The sequence below is a fragment of the Eptesicus fuscus genome, chromosome 6 (assembly GCF_027574615.1).
Source record: "Eptesicus fuscus isolate TK198812 chromosome 6, DD_ASM_mEF_20220401, whole genome shotgun sequence".
NCBI lineage: Eukaryota > Metazoa > Chordata > Mammalia > Chiroptera > Vespertilionidae > Eptesicus > Eptesicus fuscus.
The window spans coordinates 16,342,987-16,358,626 of NC_072478.1; the positions used below are offsets into that span (position 1 = coordinate 16,342,987).

Below are 15,640 nucleotides of genomic sequence, written 5' to 3' on the forward strand. Positions count from 1 at the left end.
ATCCAGCTCTGTGACACATGCAAGAGTTTTTAACATTTTATTGGTGACAAAAGAGCTTAAAACAAATTGACCAAAAATCAGAAATGACATTGCCTTGGTACAAGATGCTCCTTGATTTGGAAAACTCAGAGTAATTGCTGCTAGAAGGTGAACAAAAGCCAACAGCACAGAGCGAGGTAGAGCACTCCAAAGAAGGAACAGGGCAGTGCGAGGGCACACGGGTCACAGCAGAAGCCTATCCAAGCGCAATGCCTCTAGGTGGCCTACCAAAAGCCCTACAGCAATGGGATAAGAGGCCTTGCCAGAAGGAAGGTGCCTGTGTGTCCCCGTTTCTCCGTGTACCAGATGGCATCTGGAGGTTTTGGGATAAGGGCCAGTGTCAGACGCATGGGGAAGGGATGCTGGGGGTCGTGGTCACTAGGACCTGGGTAAGAGGAAACAGTTTTCAACTCGGTGGTCACCAGGATGATGAACACCTACCCCACAGGGGGCCTTTCCCAACCACAAGAACTTCCACAGTGCAGATCCAGCTGAAGTGACACACTCCCCCAGGCACCTTCAGCACAGAACCAACTTATTTCCGAAACTTCTTTTCCCAAATAAAGTGAAAACCACCCCAAATCATTGAAGCTATGCTCACAGGTAGAAGGGCTCAAAATTTGGGAGTGGGGTGGAGAAGGGGGTGGGGGGGAAGGCTCTCGGCTTGTCTGTGGCCACAGGGCCTGTGGGCACCTCCCTGGGGAAGAAGCCGCTGGGTGAGGAACCACGACCTCCCCACCCTCCAGCCTCGTGGCTGGCCTTGCTGGGCCCTTCCGGGGACTGAGTCCACTGCATGCGAGAAGTGCCTCGCTTCTCGGAGTCCAGCGGAGCCCGTGGGCCCCGGTGATGTTCTCACTGCCCTGACGCACAGGGAGAAGCTGCTGGAAACTAAACTGAAAACAAAAATCTTCCTCTCCATGATCGCGTCACAGGTGTTCATCCTAACCTCGTTGTGTGGCTCGTTTAAACTTCGTTTCTGGAAGCTTCTTGCATCTCCCAGGTCCACCACTAAGATTTGAGAGACAAACTCAGGAAAGTATTTTTCAGTACTCCTTTGAAAGAATCTTTAAAAAACAAACAGAAAACCCCAAACACCACATTTTCTTTAAATGAAAACCCTCTTAGAACACAGGCGGCGTGACTGCAAGGTCTCAGTGTGGACAGAACACGCGCCTCAGCGGGGCTCTCTAGGCACGGCTGCAAGGAGCCTGTTCAGCACAGAAATGTGAGTTGTTCCTGGTAAAACGTAGTCCCCTTTCAATAAAAGAGAAAAAGAAAGAAAGAACAGAGGAAAGGGCTACTCTGAGATGAGGGTCTTCCTCCCTCCTCCTGGTCGCAGACCCAGGTGTAGACGCGGCGAGCTGGGCCTCCTTGGCGAGCTGGCTGCAGGGCTCTCGGGCTGGCCGGCCCCACCTCCGCTCTCCCTCTGTCTCCTCGCCGCGGTGCCAGCAGTGGGCGCTCACTATCTCGGGCTGCTCTCCCTCGGGTGCTCCTCTCCCTCTCCTGTTGCTCACAGTGGTGCTTCAGTTTTAGCAGTGGAAAACAGGTATCCATTTATTTTATTTTTTATTACCCAGAATAAGATGCTGATGGACTAAGCCACAAAGCTTAGCTCTTCCGCTGCCACCTAGAGAGAGAGAGGGAGAGGGCACAGACTATCAGAGAAGGTAGGAGCCCAGCCTTGCCTGGAAGGCAAGGTGCTTTCTCCCTATTTCCACTAAGCACCTATGTTCTCACCTGCAAAATGGGACCTCACGTGCTGGACAGCCCTCAGACCACTGACTTTCCAACCAGAGACAGAAGGCAGTCAAAAGCTAAGGCTACAGCCTGTGCTGTAAGAGTGGCACCCCTTCGCCCAGCAGTACCAGCACACAACTCTTCTTGGCACACCAACAGCCCCACAGCAATGGGATAGGAGGCCTTGCCAGAAGGAAGGTGCCTTGGAACTACAAGACATGACTCACAGGCACCTTCTGCAGAAGTTCCGTATGCACTTAGTGCCAGGACCCGTCCCCCTCACAAGCTGCCAGTCAGGGAAGGGGATGTCCTCCTCCCTGCCTGCCCAGGGGACTATGGACCTCCACAATCAGCCTTTCTCAGGAGTTCTAGGACTCTCAGGAGAAGACATAACACAGGGAGAGGTGCAGGGACCTGAAGTGACAGGTCACAATGATGAGTTGGCCCCTCCTGGACTTGAGACTCCCACATTTCCTGAGTTTCCTGACAAGTCCAGGGCCCGGTGAAGCCCTCCTCCGGAGTTGGCTTGCCTTCTAGTACTGGGACAGCCCCGTCACTCCACCATGCTGGTACGCCCGCTCCCCCTGGTACGTGGAATCTTGCGACAGCGCCACATCAATCTGGGACTTAAATTCATCACCAAGGTAACTGTCCTGAAAGACACAGTTGGGGAGATGAGCAGCCAGAGAACTGGCTCATGTCCTTGCAACTTTGAGAATCTGCTGTGTGTTCAGCCCCTCCCAAGCCCAGAGAAGAGTCTGAAAAAGTAGTCCTGAAACCTGAGCAGCAGGAGACCCACACTGGTTACCTCACCACTGAGACGGGTGACCTAGGACTGCTTGAAAGGGCAGCATCATGGACAGAACGTTCTCAACCCGTAACACCACTGCTGAGGGCAGCCATGCAGGAGGCCATCCTCCTCCTGAGTCCTTTGGGGAGTGTGTCAAGGGTAAGGATGTGTGTGTGTGTGTGTGTGTGTGTGTGTGTGTGTGTGTGCGCGCGCGCGCGCGCGCGCGCGCATGCGTGTGTGTAGAGCACCCTGGGTTGGCCTAACTTTTCTGCAAGTGGGATGTGTTTCAAGTTCAGTGCAGCCAGCTCACCTGGGACAGCTCAGGCTGGGAGAGACCAGGCTGGCTCATCTGGGAGGGTTGGCTCATGGAGATGTAGCCCTGTGTCAGGGCCCCCTGAGAGAAGGGCTGTGATGCCACATCCTGGCTGGCCTGGCTGCTGGGCAGGTTCGTCTGGCTGGGCCCAGGAAGGCCAAAGCGGTTCTTCTGGCGTCCACCACGACCCGTCTTGCCTTTTGGGGTGCCTCGGCCTGAAATACAGTGTCCAGGATTCCTTGAAGGAGGTCTAAGCCTAAATGACAAGTGATTTTGCTCCGAGGCCTGGTGCTCGCTCACCTGCAGCTGGTCCATTAGCCTGTCCAAAATACCCTGGAGGTGGCATGGGTGGCATGACCAGGTTGAAGGGGATGGGAATGTTCATGGCGGCCACATGGCTGGGGCCAGCACTGATCATGCCAAGCTGGTCGTGGGTCTGGAAGTACATGTTCGAGGGTCGGCCTGTAAGACAGGGTACATGGCAAGTTCTCCACTGTGTACAGGGGAGTCTGCTGCCTACTTCCCGTCAGCTACTCTGCCTGCAGTGGGATGCCTATCCCATCCTGTTACTGCTCTGCTTGTAGTTTTTAGGGTATCCCCACAGCAAGAACTGCCTACTGCAGATTCTCACCATCAATCCCCTTCTCAACCTGCTGGGGGTGGTGCCTGGGAAACCACCTGTTTTCCTAGGGGATTCTGACACAACTACAGGGACCTGACAAAGTGAGAACTACCACTCAATATTTCAAATAAAAATGGTCCTTTCTGTGCCAAAACGTATGTTCATACCACACACACCAAAAAGCAAGAGAATGCCTAAGCTCCACAGCAACTTGCTAGATGTGGTGATGAGAGGATTGTTGTTGTTAGAGAACACGATCCCCAATCTGAACCCAGAAGCCAGGCAAATACAGGGTCAAAGAAAGGGGGCTGCCGAGAACATGTGAGAAGAGGATCCGGGGCACAGCTGCCCTCAGATGAATACCGAGCATAGGAGGGAACAAAGCTCACAGTAAAAAACGTGGGCAGGTGGCAGTGAACTGAGTGACAGGGCGCTGTGTCACCCTCTGTGGTGATTGGGGTGGGGAAGGGTCCCAGCAGGCAGGAACCTGGGGGATGAAAGGGAACCGTCTACACTGGCTCAGGCAGGAAGAGGTGTTCCAGCCAGCAGGGGTCAGACTCAGCCTTTGGACATAGAGACTCCACATAGGAGACAAGAACATGCTCCCAACTCTGAGCTCTGACAAAGCAGAAGGAGACTTCAGGAAGGAGACAAAACCTGAAATGAGGTTGCAGGCCACTTGGAGGAACTGCATGTGTGAGTTCCCATTGAAAAGGGGAGCACAGGGCAGGTGGGGTGGGGGCATGGGGGCAACCCGGCAGAACTGGGTTATTTAAAAATATCTTATTTTTAGAAACTGCCAAAGACCAACACTTTGATCTCAGAGGAGGGAAGCTGAGAAGGAACTCGCTGTCAGGCAGGTTTCTGTGGACAGATGCAGTGCAGGCGTGGGAAGGGTCAACATCCTCAGCGCTGGCCCAGGCCCCCACAGAGAGGACTTACCCTGGCTGCTCCGATCATAGACCGATCCTGGGATGATGGCCTCCCGGGCATCATACATAGCTGTGGTCATGAAGCGGGCTCCCTGCAGAGGGTTTGGGTAGGTGAGAAATCCCACTCCTCTTTCAATAACTCAGCCTTTGATGCTCAACATTCCATCTCTGGCTTCGGTTCAAGCAGCCCTGTACCCTTCACCCCCCAAGGCACCCTGGGTTCACAAGGTTTCCTAACTGCCTGTCTCACTCCTAGATACCCCCAGGACTTCGCCCGTACACCCCCAGCCTCAGGACACTGGTATGGGGAGCCAGTACGCATTGCTCCTCTTCACACACTGACATGCACACGCTTTCCACAGGCTACACAGCCATTGCTCACTGCCAGATGCCAAAACGGGGGCTTGGAGGAAAAGGGGTCCCATCCCTCCTGACTACCGGCCACAGCTCACAGGGTTGATGGTGTTGACCAGCTTCCGGGGCTTGCTGAACTGCATGAGGCTCTCCCGCAGGTTATTCAGGGGCCCCTCCACCAGCACCTTCTGCTCCTTGTAGTAATTCAGCAGGTGGTTCCACAGGGGCTGCTTGGACAGGGCCTTAGGGTTGCCCACAATGATGACCCCATATCTGCAAGGTGTGGGCACAAAGAACATGGTGCTTATGGCCTCGTAGCAAACACCACATAGAACAGTCTGAAGCCAAACAAATTCAAAACCCAAGTCCAAAGTCACTGAGGGCCACCCTCAGCCGCCCTGCCTAGATGCCTGGCACTGGAGCCCACCCTACAAGCTGTTAACATTGCACTGAGCTTATTTGGAAGTGGATTTCTAAGGGCTCAGATGACAAAAAACCCGGTTGGCAGGTTAGCTCAGAGACTAGTTTCTTTGTTGTAGCCTCAAGTTGGCCTCCTAAGATGCCTCAGGGAACCTGACAAGGCATGTAACTTGATGCCTGAGACTGGGCCTAGCTCCTGTGGACACTTACCTTCACCCAGCTGTGTTAGGGACACGTCCCCATGCTGGCCACCTAACCACAGTGTACAACAGAAAGGGGTACCCATGAAAACCAAGTGTCCTGGGTGGGGCAAGAATTGATGTAGGAACATGAGCCTGACCTCCGGCTGGCACAGGGGCAGCACGGGAGCCACCTTGTTCTCCAAGTCTCTTCTGCTGTTACCACTATTTCAGAGCAGTTACATTCCAGAACCAAAAAGGAGTCAGGGCCAAAACGTTCAACAACTCGACAGGGACACATGCCTGGCACTGGGTTTGAATCTCAAGTCAGAAGGGCCAGAACGGACATTGTCCATGAGACTGAGACCACAGAAAACCACCAGGACACAGAAGCAAAGTACTCGCAGGTGAGCCCTCCTTTCTAAGTTGTTGCTGTAGCCCTTGGACCTCAGGAATTGGCGAAGCCCCCATCCCAGGCCCTGTCCTGCCAGCCCAAGGTGTGGCTGGGGTGCGAGGACTGTTAACAGGGGGACCAGGAAGTGAGAGGCCTCCCAAAGTCACACCCTGAGTAATAGTCCCTCTGAAGCACCCTGAGACAGGAAGGTGGCAATTGCCACCTACAAGCCCAGACAGGATTCAACCATTGTACCTTGCTCGGGTCAGGGCCACGTTAAGCCGCCGAGGGTCATTTAAAAACCCGATGCCTTGGTGCTCGTTGGCTCGCACACAGGAAAGGATGATGAAGTCCTTCTCACGCCCCTGGAATGCATCCACACTGGCAATCTCCACCTCCTGCAGGGACACATGGTCATGGTCAGTCAGCAGGCTGCCCTCAAGGACCCGTAGGCAACATGAAGCAGGTCCAAATGCACCACTGAATTCCTGGTCCCCGGCCCTGGCCTTCCCACTTTGTCTTTTTATTCTTGGTAATCTGGTTCCCAATAATAAAAGCATACTTGCTCTCCTGGCCTTCCTGCTTTGTCTTTTTATTTTTGGTAATCTGTTTCCCAATAATAAAAGCATACTTGCTCATTTTAATACCCAAGACTATTCCCAAATTAACATAACAAAGACCACATGTCACTGTCAGAACCATACTTTATAGTATGGTTCATTTCCACATGGAAAAATAATTATGTTGTCCTGCACCCTCATGAGATACACTTAGACATTTTACCTAGGTATTTACCCAAAAGTGGACAGCATTCTCATGGATAAGAAACATCCACTACAAAGTAGCACACACCACAGCCCTAATGGTCAACCCTGGAGCCTTTTCAAGTTATACTCTGTAAAGTATCCTGAGAAAAACAACTTTATGAACCTTGTCTCACACTTCTAACTCTTAAGACAGTCTTGATTTGCAGGACTCAGCAGAAAGGTTAACATTCGAATGCAAACCTCCCTGGCCAGGTGATCAAGGTCAGTGTGGCAGAGGGAGATGGAGCTCGCACCTGATACAGCTTGGTGTGCAGGGAGCCGCTGAACTGCATGTACTGCACCAGGTAGGAGCGCTGGCCCTCATAGGGTGTGATGATGCCAATCTGGTCCGGCTTGGCACCTGCCTTCAGCAGCTTTGTGGTGATCTTCTCAACATTTGCAGCCTCCGTCCTAAGGAAACCAGGCATTCAGTTCCCTGGGCTGCACCTGTGGGCTCCTGAGACCAGAGGCTATGGGAGGTGCAGGGGCAGCTATGCCCACGGTGGGGCCATCCTGTCCTGGACCAAGAGAGTCATAGAGGACAGAAAAAGCTCACCACACATACGTACAAAAACAATCTGCTCAACATAAAACAACACGCTGAAAAGCAAAACGAGAACATGCTGTGGCCTGAGAAACCTGAACAGAACAGAGTGAGGAGGGCAGTTTCAGACCAGCATTACACACATTAAGAGTTGGCCAAGCTGCCACTGAAGCCAGCTGCTGTGGCAGGCAAACCTCTGCATACCTGTTCAGATAGGAGGTACCCGAACTGGCGATTTCCTCCTGGCCCTGGGTCACATAGAAGAACATCGGCTTATCAGGTTGGGGCCACTGGAAGTCAAACCCCTTCTTCACTCGATCCGCTGTCATTGGGGAGGGAAAAGAGGCAACACTTCCCATCAGAGAAGAAAAGCACAGCCAGAAGCCATCCGAAGGGTCCCCTGCCCAAGATGCAAGGACTGAGTGAAGCCATGCACATGACACTCAACAAAGAGCTGCTCATTCCCTGAACAGGTCTTACTGGTTAGTGCTTTCTACAGCTAATTGACGAAACCTATGCTCATGCCCATGAAGATGTTCTCCTATTTCCTTCTGGAGCTTTACTACTGCCCTCACAGGACTCAAAGGCCTCTACAATTGGCTTCTGTGGACGACACTATTGAGCAACCTCTCCTGTCAAAGGAGCATGTCTATCCAGCAAATTCGTGTGAGGAAACCAATGTTTCTGCATGACAATAGCCTAACATCGACATGCAAGTATACATGGTATGATGCCCTTTCATGTCAAGCTAGAAATGAGATCAAGTCTGTCTCTTGTCATTCAAGTGAGGACAGAGGCCAGCTGGTGAGTGCAGTCGCCCATTAGCCCAGGGTCTGCTGCCAAATGTCTTTTTTTCCCAAAGTTTATTTTATTGTTAAGAGTATTACAGATGTCCGTATTTTCCCTTTTGCCTCCCTCCACCCATCGCCCACCCTGTCCCAGGCCTTCACCTATTGTCTGTATCCATGGGCTATGACTAATTTGTACTTCTAAATCCCTTCACCTTTTTCACCCATACCATTTACCCCCCTCTAATCCTGCAACCATCAAAATGTTCTCTGTACCTATGAGTCTGCCTCTGTTCTATTTGTTCATTTTGATCTTTGGATTCAATTGCTGATATGTATGTATTGCCAGTTTACTGTTCCTTTTTATCTCCCCCCCTTCTTATTAAAGAAGACCCTTTAATATTCCATGTAATACCAGTTTGGTAGTGATGAACACCTTTATATTTTTCTTGTCTGTGAAGCTCTTTATCTCACCTTCAATTCTAAATGACAGTTTTGCTGGGTAGAGTAATCTTGGTTCTAGTCCTTGCTTTTCATCACTTTGAATATTTTTTGTCACTCCCTTCTAGCCTGCAAAGTTTCTGTTGAGAAATCAGCTGACAGTCATATGGGAACTCCCTTAGGGTAACTGCTTTTCTCTTGTTGCTTATAAGATCATCTTTGTCTATAACCTTTGGCATTTTAATTAGGATGTGTTTTAGTGTGGACCTCTTTGGGTTCATCTTGTTTGCGATTCTGTGTTTCTTGGACTTGTAAGTCTATTTCTTTCACCAGGTAAGGGATGTTTTCTGTCATTTTTTCAAATAGGTTTTCAATATTTTGCTCTCTTTCCTCTCCTTCTGGCACCCCCATAATGTGAATGTTGGTACGCTTGAAGTTGTCCCAGAGGCTCCTTATATTATCTTCAGATTTGGGTTCTTTTCCTTTTTGCTGTTCTGATTGGGTGTTTTTTGCTTCCATATATTCCAAAGTGTTGATTTTATTCTTGGCACCCTCTACTTCACTGTAAATTATTCATTTCATTTAGTGTATCTTTCATTTCTGACTGTTCCTTTTTTATGTTGCTTATGTTCTCAAAGTTCCTTCAAGTTCTAAGTTTCTTGAAGTTCTCAGTAAGTTTTTTAAGCATCTTATAACAATTATTTTGAACTCTGTATCAGGTAGTTTTCTTGCTTCCATTTCATTTAGTTTTTTTTTCTGAAGAATCTCCTTCTGTTCTTTCATTTGAGACAATTGTCTCTGCATTTTGGCTGCTTCCCAGTGTTTGTTTCTATGTATTAGGTAGATCTGCTATGTCTCCTGGACTTGGCAGAGAGGCTTTGAGTAGTAGGTGTCCTGTAGGGCCCAGTGACTCAGCCTCTCCACTCACCTGAGCTGGGCACTCGGGTGTGCCCCTGTGTGAGCTGTGTGCACTGTCCTACTGTAGCTATGCTATGCCTTGATTGATGTTGGCATCACTGGGAGGGACTGACTCCTAGGCCAATTGGTTGTGAGGATCAGCTGTGACTAGAGCTGAAGAGCTGCTGTACAGGAGCCAACTTGCTTTAGTGGGGCTTTGGTGCTCACCGAGTCCACCCCTTTGAATGTGGTAAGGTTGCAAACTAGCGTGGTCTGAAGCTGACCACCAGATGCACAGACTCTGGGGCCTCCCGGGAGGTACAAAGTCAGCCTCTGTCTGCGCCCTTCTTGGGGCCTCCCAGCATGAGCTACAAAGCAATCTATAGATGGCTGCTACTTGTGTTGGGCTTGAAGATGTCCAGGAGAGGCCAACCTCTGTATCAAGGAAAGCTGTTGCTAGTGCTCAGCCTGAGGTCACTTACTGAGAGATATGGGGCACACTCAGGCCAGCTGCTGCTTGCTTGAGAAATTTTAAGAAAGTCCAAAGCCTGAGGCAAGAGAGGCCTGTTGTATGGAAATAGCTTGGATGAGCCTGCAAGTAGGGAGGTGTGGGGTTTCAGGGAATCACCAGAGTGGGGTGAAAAGTATGAGCGCCCTAGCCGGTTTGGCTCAGTGGATAGAGCATCGGCCTGCAGACCGAAGGGTCCCGGGTTCGATTCGGTCAAAGGCACATGCCTGAGTTGTGGGCTCGGTCCAACCTGCAGGAGGCAGCCAATCAATGGTTCCCTCTCATCATTGATGTTTCTATCTCTCTCTTCCTCTCCCTTCCTCTTGAAATCAATAAAATTATTTAAAAGAAAGAAAGAAAAAGAAACAATAGCCTCTGCCAGCACATCTGTCTGGGAGGAAACTGCCCCTCCAGCTCTTGCTCTCATTCTAGGCAGGTTAGTTTCTCCTTGAATGTCTCAGGTTCCTTTCAAGCTGCTGCCCCAGTGCTAGAGCTCAGAGGGGAGAAAGAGCCCTTTAAGAGAAACTGCCTGGGGCCAGCAGTCTCCATGCCACTCAGCCACAATTCCTGCTGATTCTACAGCTAGGAATTGTGGGGACTTCTCTTCTGGTACTGGAACCCTTGGCTAGGGGGGCTGGTGTGGGGCTGGCCCCTCACTCCTCAGGGAAACCTCCATAGCCAAGATATCCATCCTGATTTTATTTTATTCTAAAAATTTTATTGATTTCAGAGAGGAAAAGGGAGATAGAAATGATGAGAATCACTGATTGGCTGTCTCTTGCACGCCCCCCCCCCCCCCCCCCCCGCCACTTCCACTGGGGATCGAGCCGACCGGAATCAAACCTGGGACCCTTCAGTCCACAGCCCAACACTCTATCCACTGAGCCAAACCAGCTAGGACTGGTGACATGTTTTATAGCTTTTCCCACAACTGTGGGATTCACTCAATTCTCCACCAAAGCTGGACAGATGGTGCCAGGTAGGCCTGTGACGAAAGCCTCTCTCCTCTGCCCTGTGCACGGGACAGCCTTTGACCCAAGTGACTGTGCAACACCCTCGCTAGCCGTTAGGATAAGAAGTACCTACTGACTCCCCTCACAGACACTGTCACCACCTTAATCTCATCAGAAAAACTAGTCAGCACTGGGAACACTTAGCTCATGCTAGGGGACATGAGGATTCTAAAATATTAATTTTTGTTGAATCCTCAGATTTTATCACAGTGGTAAGTACTGTTAGTTGTTTTTCTTAAAGTCATAAGTTTGCTTTGTTTTCAGGAAAATAAATACTCCCCCAGCTGAATGACCAGTGAGTCCTTCATTCATCAAGTACCTTGCATACCCACCAGTGTCACAAGGATATGCACTTAGGGTGTTGGTTGCCATAAGCGTGTGGCAGTGATTACATACAGTAGTCTGATGGCACCATCCAGACTCCTGCTGAAATCCCTGCTGGTTCCCAGTGCTGCTTTTGAACCATTAGTGCAAATGTCAGCACAGCAAAGGGCATATGTCAACTTCACTCTGAAAGGAATCTTGCCTTCCCATCTTGTGGATCCCAGGGCATGAGCTCTGAGAACTGGCCATCCACACTGCAGAGTGGACATGCTGTACTGCTGACCATGGCACCTCTTGGAGGCACCTCTCACACACAAATGGTTGCTAGTAAAGCCACTCAGGAAGGAAGTGACCGCATGTTTCCACTGACCCCCTGCCGAGTATTACCTGCAGTGACACCGTTCTGCAGAGAGCCCTCGTAGAAGATGTTGGAAGGGAAGGCACTGAGTGCAGGGTGCATCCGATACTGAACTTGCAGGCGGATTGGACGAATGCCGAGCACCACCAGGCGCTCAAACAGTGACTGAGACAGCCCGGCCTTGGCTGCCTTCTTGCACATCACCACGGGGCCCAGCTGGCAGTGGTCACCCACAAGGATCAGCTGTGATGAGAGGCCCACACAGGTGAGAGGTTCAAGCATGAAGCAGCTGGGACATCCATTCTCAGAAGACTAAGGGGCCCGGGGTCCACATAACCACCAAGTCATGCAAATTCCAGTGGTAAGATACTGACTGGGCATGGGAAACTGTCCACCACAGACATGAAACACACTCAGACATTCATTCAGGACCCACACAGAGATGCTCTCAAAGACCCCTTAAAAGGCTCACCATGCATCCTTGAGCTCTATCAGGGTGTCCAGGATGTTAAAAACAAACAAAAACCCAGCCTCACAGGATGTTAAAAATTACACACAACCTCCAGCATTAAGAATTATACAGAACTGGAACAGGAGAGAATGCACACCAGTTTTCAAACAAGAACACCATGAAAGGGGTTGGCCCACCTGCTTGGCTCCAAGGACCACAGGGACCATGCACTCTGGCTCCGTGGCCTGGGTGCTCTCGTCGATAAGAATGGAGCGGAACTGCATCTTGGCAAGCCTGGGGTCCCCTGCACCCACACACGTGCAGCAGATGACGTCCGCGTTCTGGGGAAGAGAGTGTGTGAGCATCAGGGGCACCTGCAACAGTACAGGTTACCAGGCGCCAAAAGGCAGGTAGGCAGAACAGAACATGATACCACTCTGGTCCCTGCCCTCTTGACAACCACGAAAATAAGCTCTCTCTCCCTGACAGCACTCACATAAACTTTTGAGATCCTAAGTGGTGGGCCTTACCAGAGAAAACCTCTCAGCACAGACGGCTCGGTGCTTGAGACAGCCTCTGGGGAGCAGTGCTGAGCCGGGGAACAGGTGCTGGGCTGGGATCCACTTTTGGTTGATTTGTCATGAAATAACAGACCCACCCCGAGGGTACAGACCAAGACCCCAAGTTCCCAGCGGCAGGGAGGCTGGCAGGCAGTAGAAACTACTAAAAAATCATGTATGCACCGTCTCAGGGTACCTAAGCTTTCTTCCAAAAGCAGGCACAACCTAACTAAAGGTGCCATCATATGCCCTAAGGCCCAGGACCTCACCATGAGCAGCTCCCTTTCAGCTGTGCGCTTCAGGGCTCGGTACCGCTTCTCATCGGCAGATGACAGCTCCCCAGTCTCGTCCTTCAACTGCTGCAGCTTCTGCAGCTCTGGCATGCTGGAAGCACAGGCACAGCAGTGGGCATGGAGGACTTGCACCAGGGCCACACAGAGGAGACTCCCCTCCCCCCCACCGCAGCCAGGTACCTGACACCCACCTATCCATGTTCCGGATCTGGTTGTGCAGGGCCAGGAATGACACCGGGGAGTCAATGGCCTCGCGGCTCTTAGCGCAGAGCCGCACAACTTTCAGCCCCGTCTGGTGGATCTTCTCAGTCAGCTGATCCACAGCTATGTTACTTGGAGCACAGACGAGCACAGGCCTTAAACATGAAGCGAATGAATATCTCAGTGCTTGCCCAGAGGAGATTAATGAAATGCTATGTACCTAAGACTGTTGTTTTCAATCACAGGCAGTGCAGACAAACCTGAGACTAAAAGCCAGGAGCCCTAGCTGGTTTGGCTCAGTGGATAGAGCGTTGGCCTGACAAAAGGGTCCCGGGTTCAATTCTGGTCAAGGGCACATGCTTGGTTGTGGGCTTGATCCCCAGTAGGGGGCGTGCAGGAGGCAGCCGATCAATGATTCTCTCATCATCATCAATGTTTCTATCTCTCTCTCCCTCTCCATTCCTGAGATTTAAAAAAAAAAAAAAAAAAAAAAAAGACTAAAGCCAGGAATGGCACAATGCAGGAGCTAAAAGCCCAGCCAGTCTAGGGCTCCCTGTCCCCAACCAGTTTTCACTCTACTCATGCAAAGAATTGCTAATAACAGACCTGCATCCTCACCCCTCTCCATCTCATGGTGAAGACTTTCCAAGCTGAGGTACATACAGCACAGCACCACCTGGGTGAACTGACAATACTGCCTTTAAGAACAGCAGGCTTGCCCTGGCCAATGTGGCTCAGTTAGTTGGGTGTTGTTCCATGTGCTAAAAGGTTGCTGGTTCGATTCCTGATCAGGACACATGCCCAGGTTTGAGGCTCAGTCCCCATTGGGGGACATGTAGGAGACAGCTGGTCAATGATTCTCTCTCATCATTGATGTTTCTTTCTTTTTAAATATATCTTTTTCATGTTGTTATTTTTAATTTGAGAGAGAGCCAAACAACTGGTGTAGTTCAGTGGTTGAACGCCCGCCCATGAACTGGCCATCTCTCTAAAAAATCTTAAAATATAAATAAATAAAAAGAGCAACAGGCTGCAGGCTGTCTTGTTAAAAGCAACCAGAGGCCTGACCTAATACAAATAATGTAAAACACAGTGAGCAGGTAACCCTCCCAAAACATTCCTGCAGTCAGGCCTGCTGATCCCTACCCATTGCCCTGCCGTGCCAGGTGGTAGACAATGGTGGCGGAGGTCACTGTCTTCCCTGTTCCTGGCGGTCCCTGGATCAGGCTCAGTGGTCTTTGCAGCACAGTCTTCACAGCGTAAACCTTCAGATACAAGTGGCCATTAGGGGGTACAGATGCCCTCGGGGGCCCCCCTCCCCACACCCAGCAGCTCTTCGGGCCAGGCCCAACCATCTCCAGGTTGATAAGAACCTGAGAGTGGTTGAGGTCAGGCAGCCCCTGTGCAGTGAAGCGCTTGGGCAGCTGGCACTTGATGATTACGTCCTCCACCTCGTGGCCAAGCAGCTTATGGTAGATATAGCCTGATACAGAAGTTTCATCGACGGCAAAAGTCTTCAGTGCACTCTGCATCCTGTGGCGAAGCAACAGGTTGGCTACATGCTCATGTAGGCTGGTGGTAAGCCCACCCCCAGGAAAGGAGAATCATCTAGAGCTGGGGGCAGACGCACCTGTCAAATGAGGTGGACTTCCACACGAAATCCACCTGGAAGTTATGTGTCACCTCCACAGGTGCACCCACACTGCTCCGCAACTCAATGGCAATCTCATCGCCATAATCTGCAATGCTGAGTTAAGGTTCATCCTTGTCATAAACTGGGTTTACCTTTCTGAGGAGCTCTTATTTGGTTACTAAAGAGACATATCCCTCCCTTTGTGCCAAAAGGTGGCAACACAGTCAGGGAGACCAATGTTCTGACAGATTCTGTCCAGTGTCCCAGTCCCCTGCAACTTCTCCCGACCCAAACTACCCCGTGAACCTTGGGATGTCATCCAGGATGCCAGGATGGATTGGCCACGTCTAGAATCCAGGTTCTGACTGTGAGCTTCAGAGAAGAGGTGAACATCTCAAAGCATCCTGGCTCCAGGTAAAGCAGTGCTTCTACTAGTTTTATATAAATGTGTGCCCTCAGCCCTAACCGGTTTGGCTCAGTGGATAGAGCATCGGCCTGAAGACTGAAGGGTCCCAGGTTTGATTCCGGTCAGGGGTATGTACCTTGGTTGCGGGCAGATCCCCAGTGGGGGGTATGCAGGAGGCAGCTGATTGATGTTTCTCATCGATGTTCCTGGCTCTCTATCCCTCTCCCTTCCTCTCTGTAAAAACTCAATAAAATATATATTTTAAAAAAATGTGTGCCCTCAAAGTCCAAATGAAGGGCTCAGTGGCTTGAAATAAACTTGACTCAAAGGGATGTCTCCAGCCATGGCCATACTCTCCACCCAAGGCCCCAGGACTGGTCTCCACAGTGGCCAACACACAGAAACCCTGTGCTAGCTATTCTTCACACAAAGGATACTATCAGGGACCTTGATGACGTGGCCGATCCCTTTCCACAGGGGCGCCAGGTCCCCTTTGTACCGCAGGCATATCTCATCCCCTTGCATGAGCCGCATATCTTCCAGGAAAAAGAGAGCAAAAAGTTAGCGTTTTCAACATGTGCCTAGGCTACCATTGAAGAGTTTAAATTAAGGGATATTTACAAGGGCAAACTAGGAA

At 50.8% G+C, this 15,640-nt stretch overlaps 1 protein-coding gene across 2 annotated transcripts in view; it reads right to left on the minus strand.

Annotated features, from left to right (window-relative positions):
- Window positions 1-22: 22 nt before the first annotated feature.
- The window catches only part of UPF1 (UPF1 RNA helicase and ATPase), a 40,484-nt gene continuing 24,866 nt past the window's right edge, over window positions 23-15,640 (minus strand). For both annotated transcript variants that reach the window (XM_008156378.3, XM_028132433.2), the window contains exons 8-24: window positions 15,441-15,539; window positions 14,595-14,703; window positions 14,338-14,497; window positions 14,111-14,229; window positions 12,955-13,119; window positions 12,740-12,854; window positions 12,108-12,251; window positions 11,489-11,702; window positions 7,335-7,452; window positions 6,841-6,997; window positions 6,036-6,178; window positions 4,886-5,060; window positions 4,444-4,525; window positions 3,180-3,341; window positions 2,877-3,094; window positions 2,307-2,429; window positions 23-1,666 (exon numbers count right to left, since the gene is read on the minus strand). In XM_008156378.3, coding sequence (XP_008154600.1) covers window positions 2,310-2,429; window positions 2,877-3,094; window positions 3,180-3,341; window positions 4,444-4,525; window positions 4,886-5,060; window positions 6,036-6,178; window positions 6,841-6,997; window positions 7,335-7,452; window positions 11,489-11,702; window positions 12,108-12,251; window positions 12,740-12,854; window positions 12,955-13,119; window positions 14,111-14,229; window positions 14,338-14,497; window positions 14,595-14,703; window positions 15,441-15,539 — 2,300 coding nt within the window. In that variant the 3' untranslated portion in view covers window positions 23-1,666; window positions 2,307-2,309. The remainder of the gene's footprint in view (window positions 1,667-2,306; window positions 2,430-2,876; window positions 3,095-3,179; window positions 3,342-4,443; window positions 4,526-4,885; window positions 5,061-6,035; window positions 6,179-6,840; window positions 6,998-7,334; window positions 7,453-11,488; window positions 11,703-12,107; window positions 12,252-12,739; window positions 12,855-12,954; window positions 13,120-14,110; window positions 14,230-14,337; window positions 14,498-14,594; window positions 14,704-15,440; window positions 15,540-15,640) is intronic.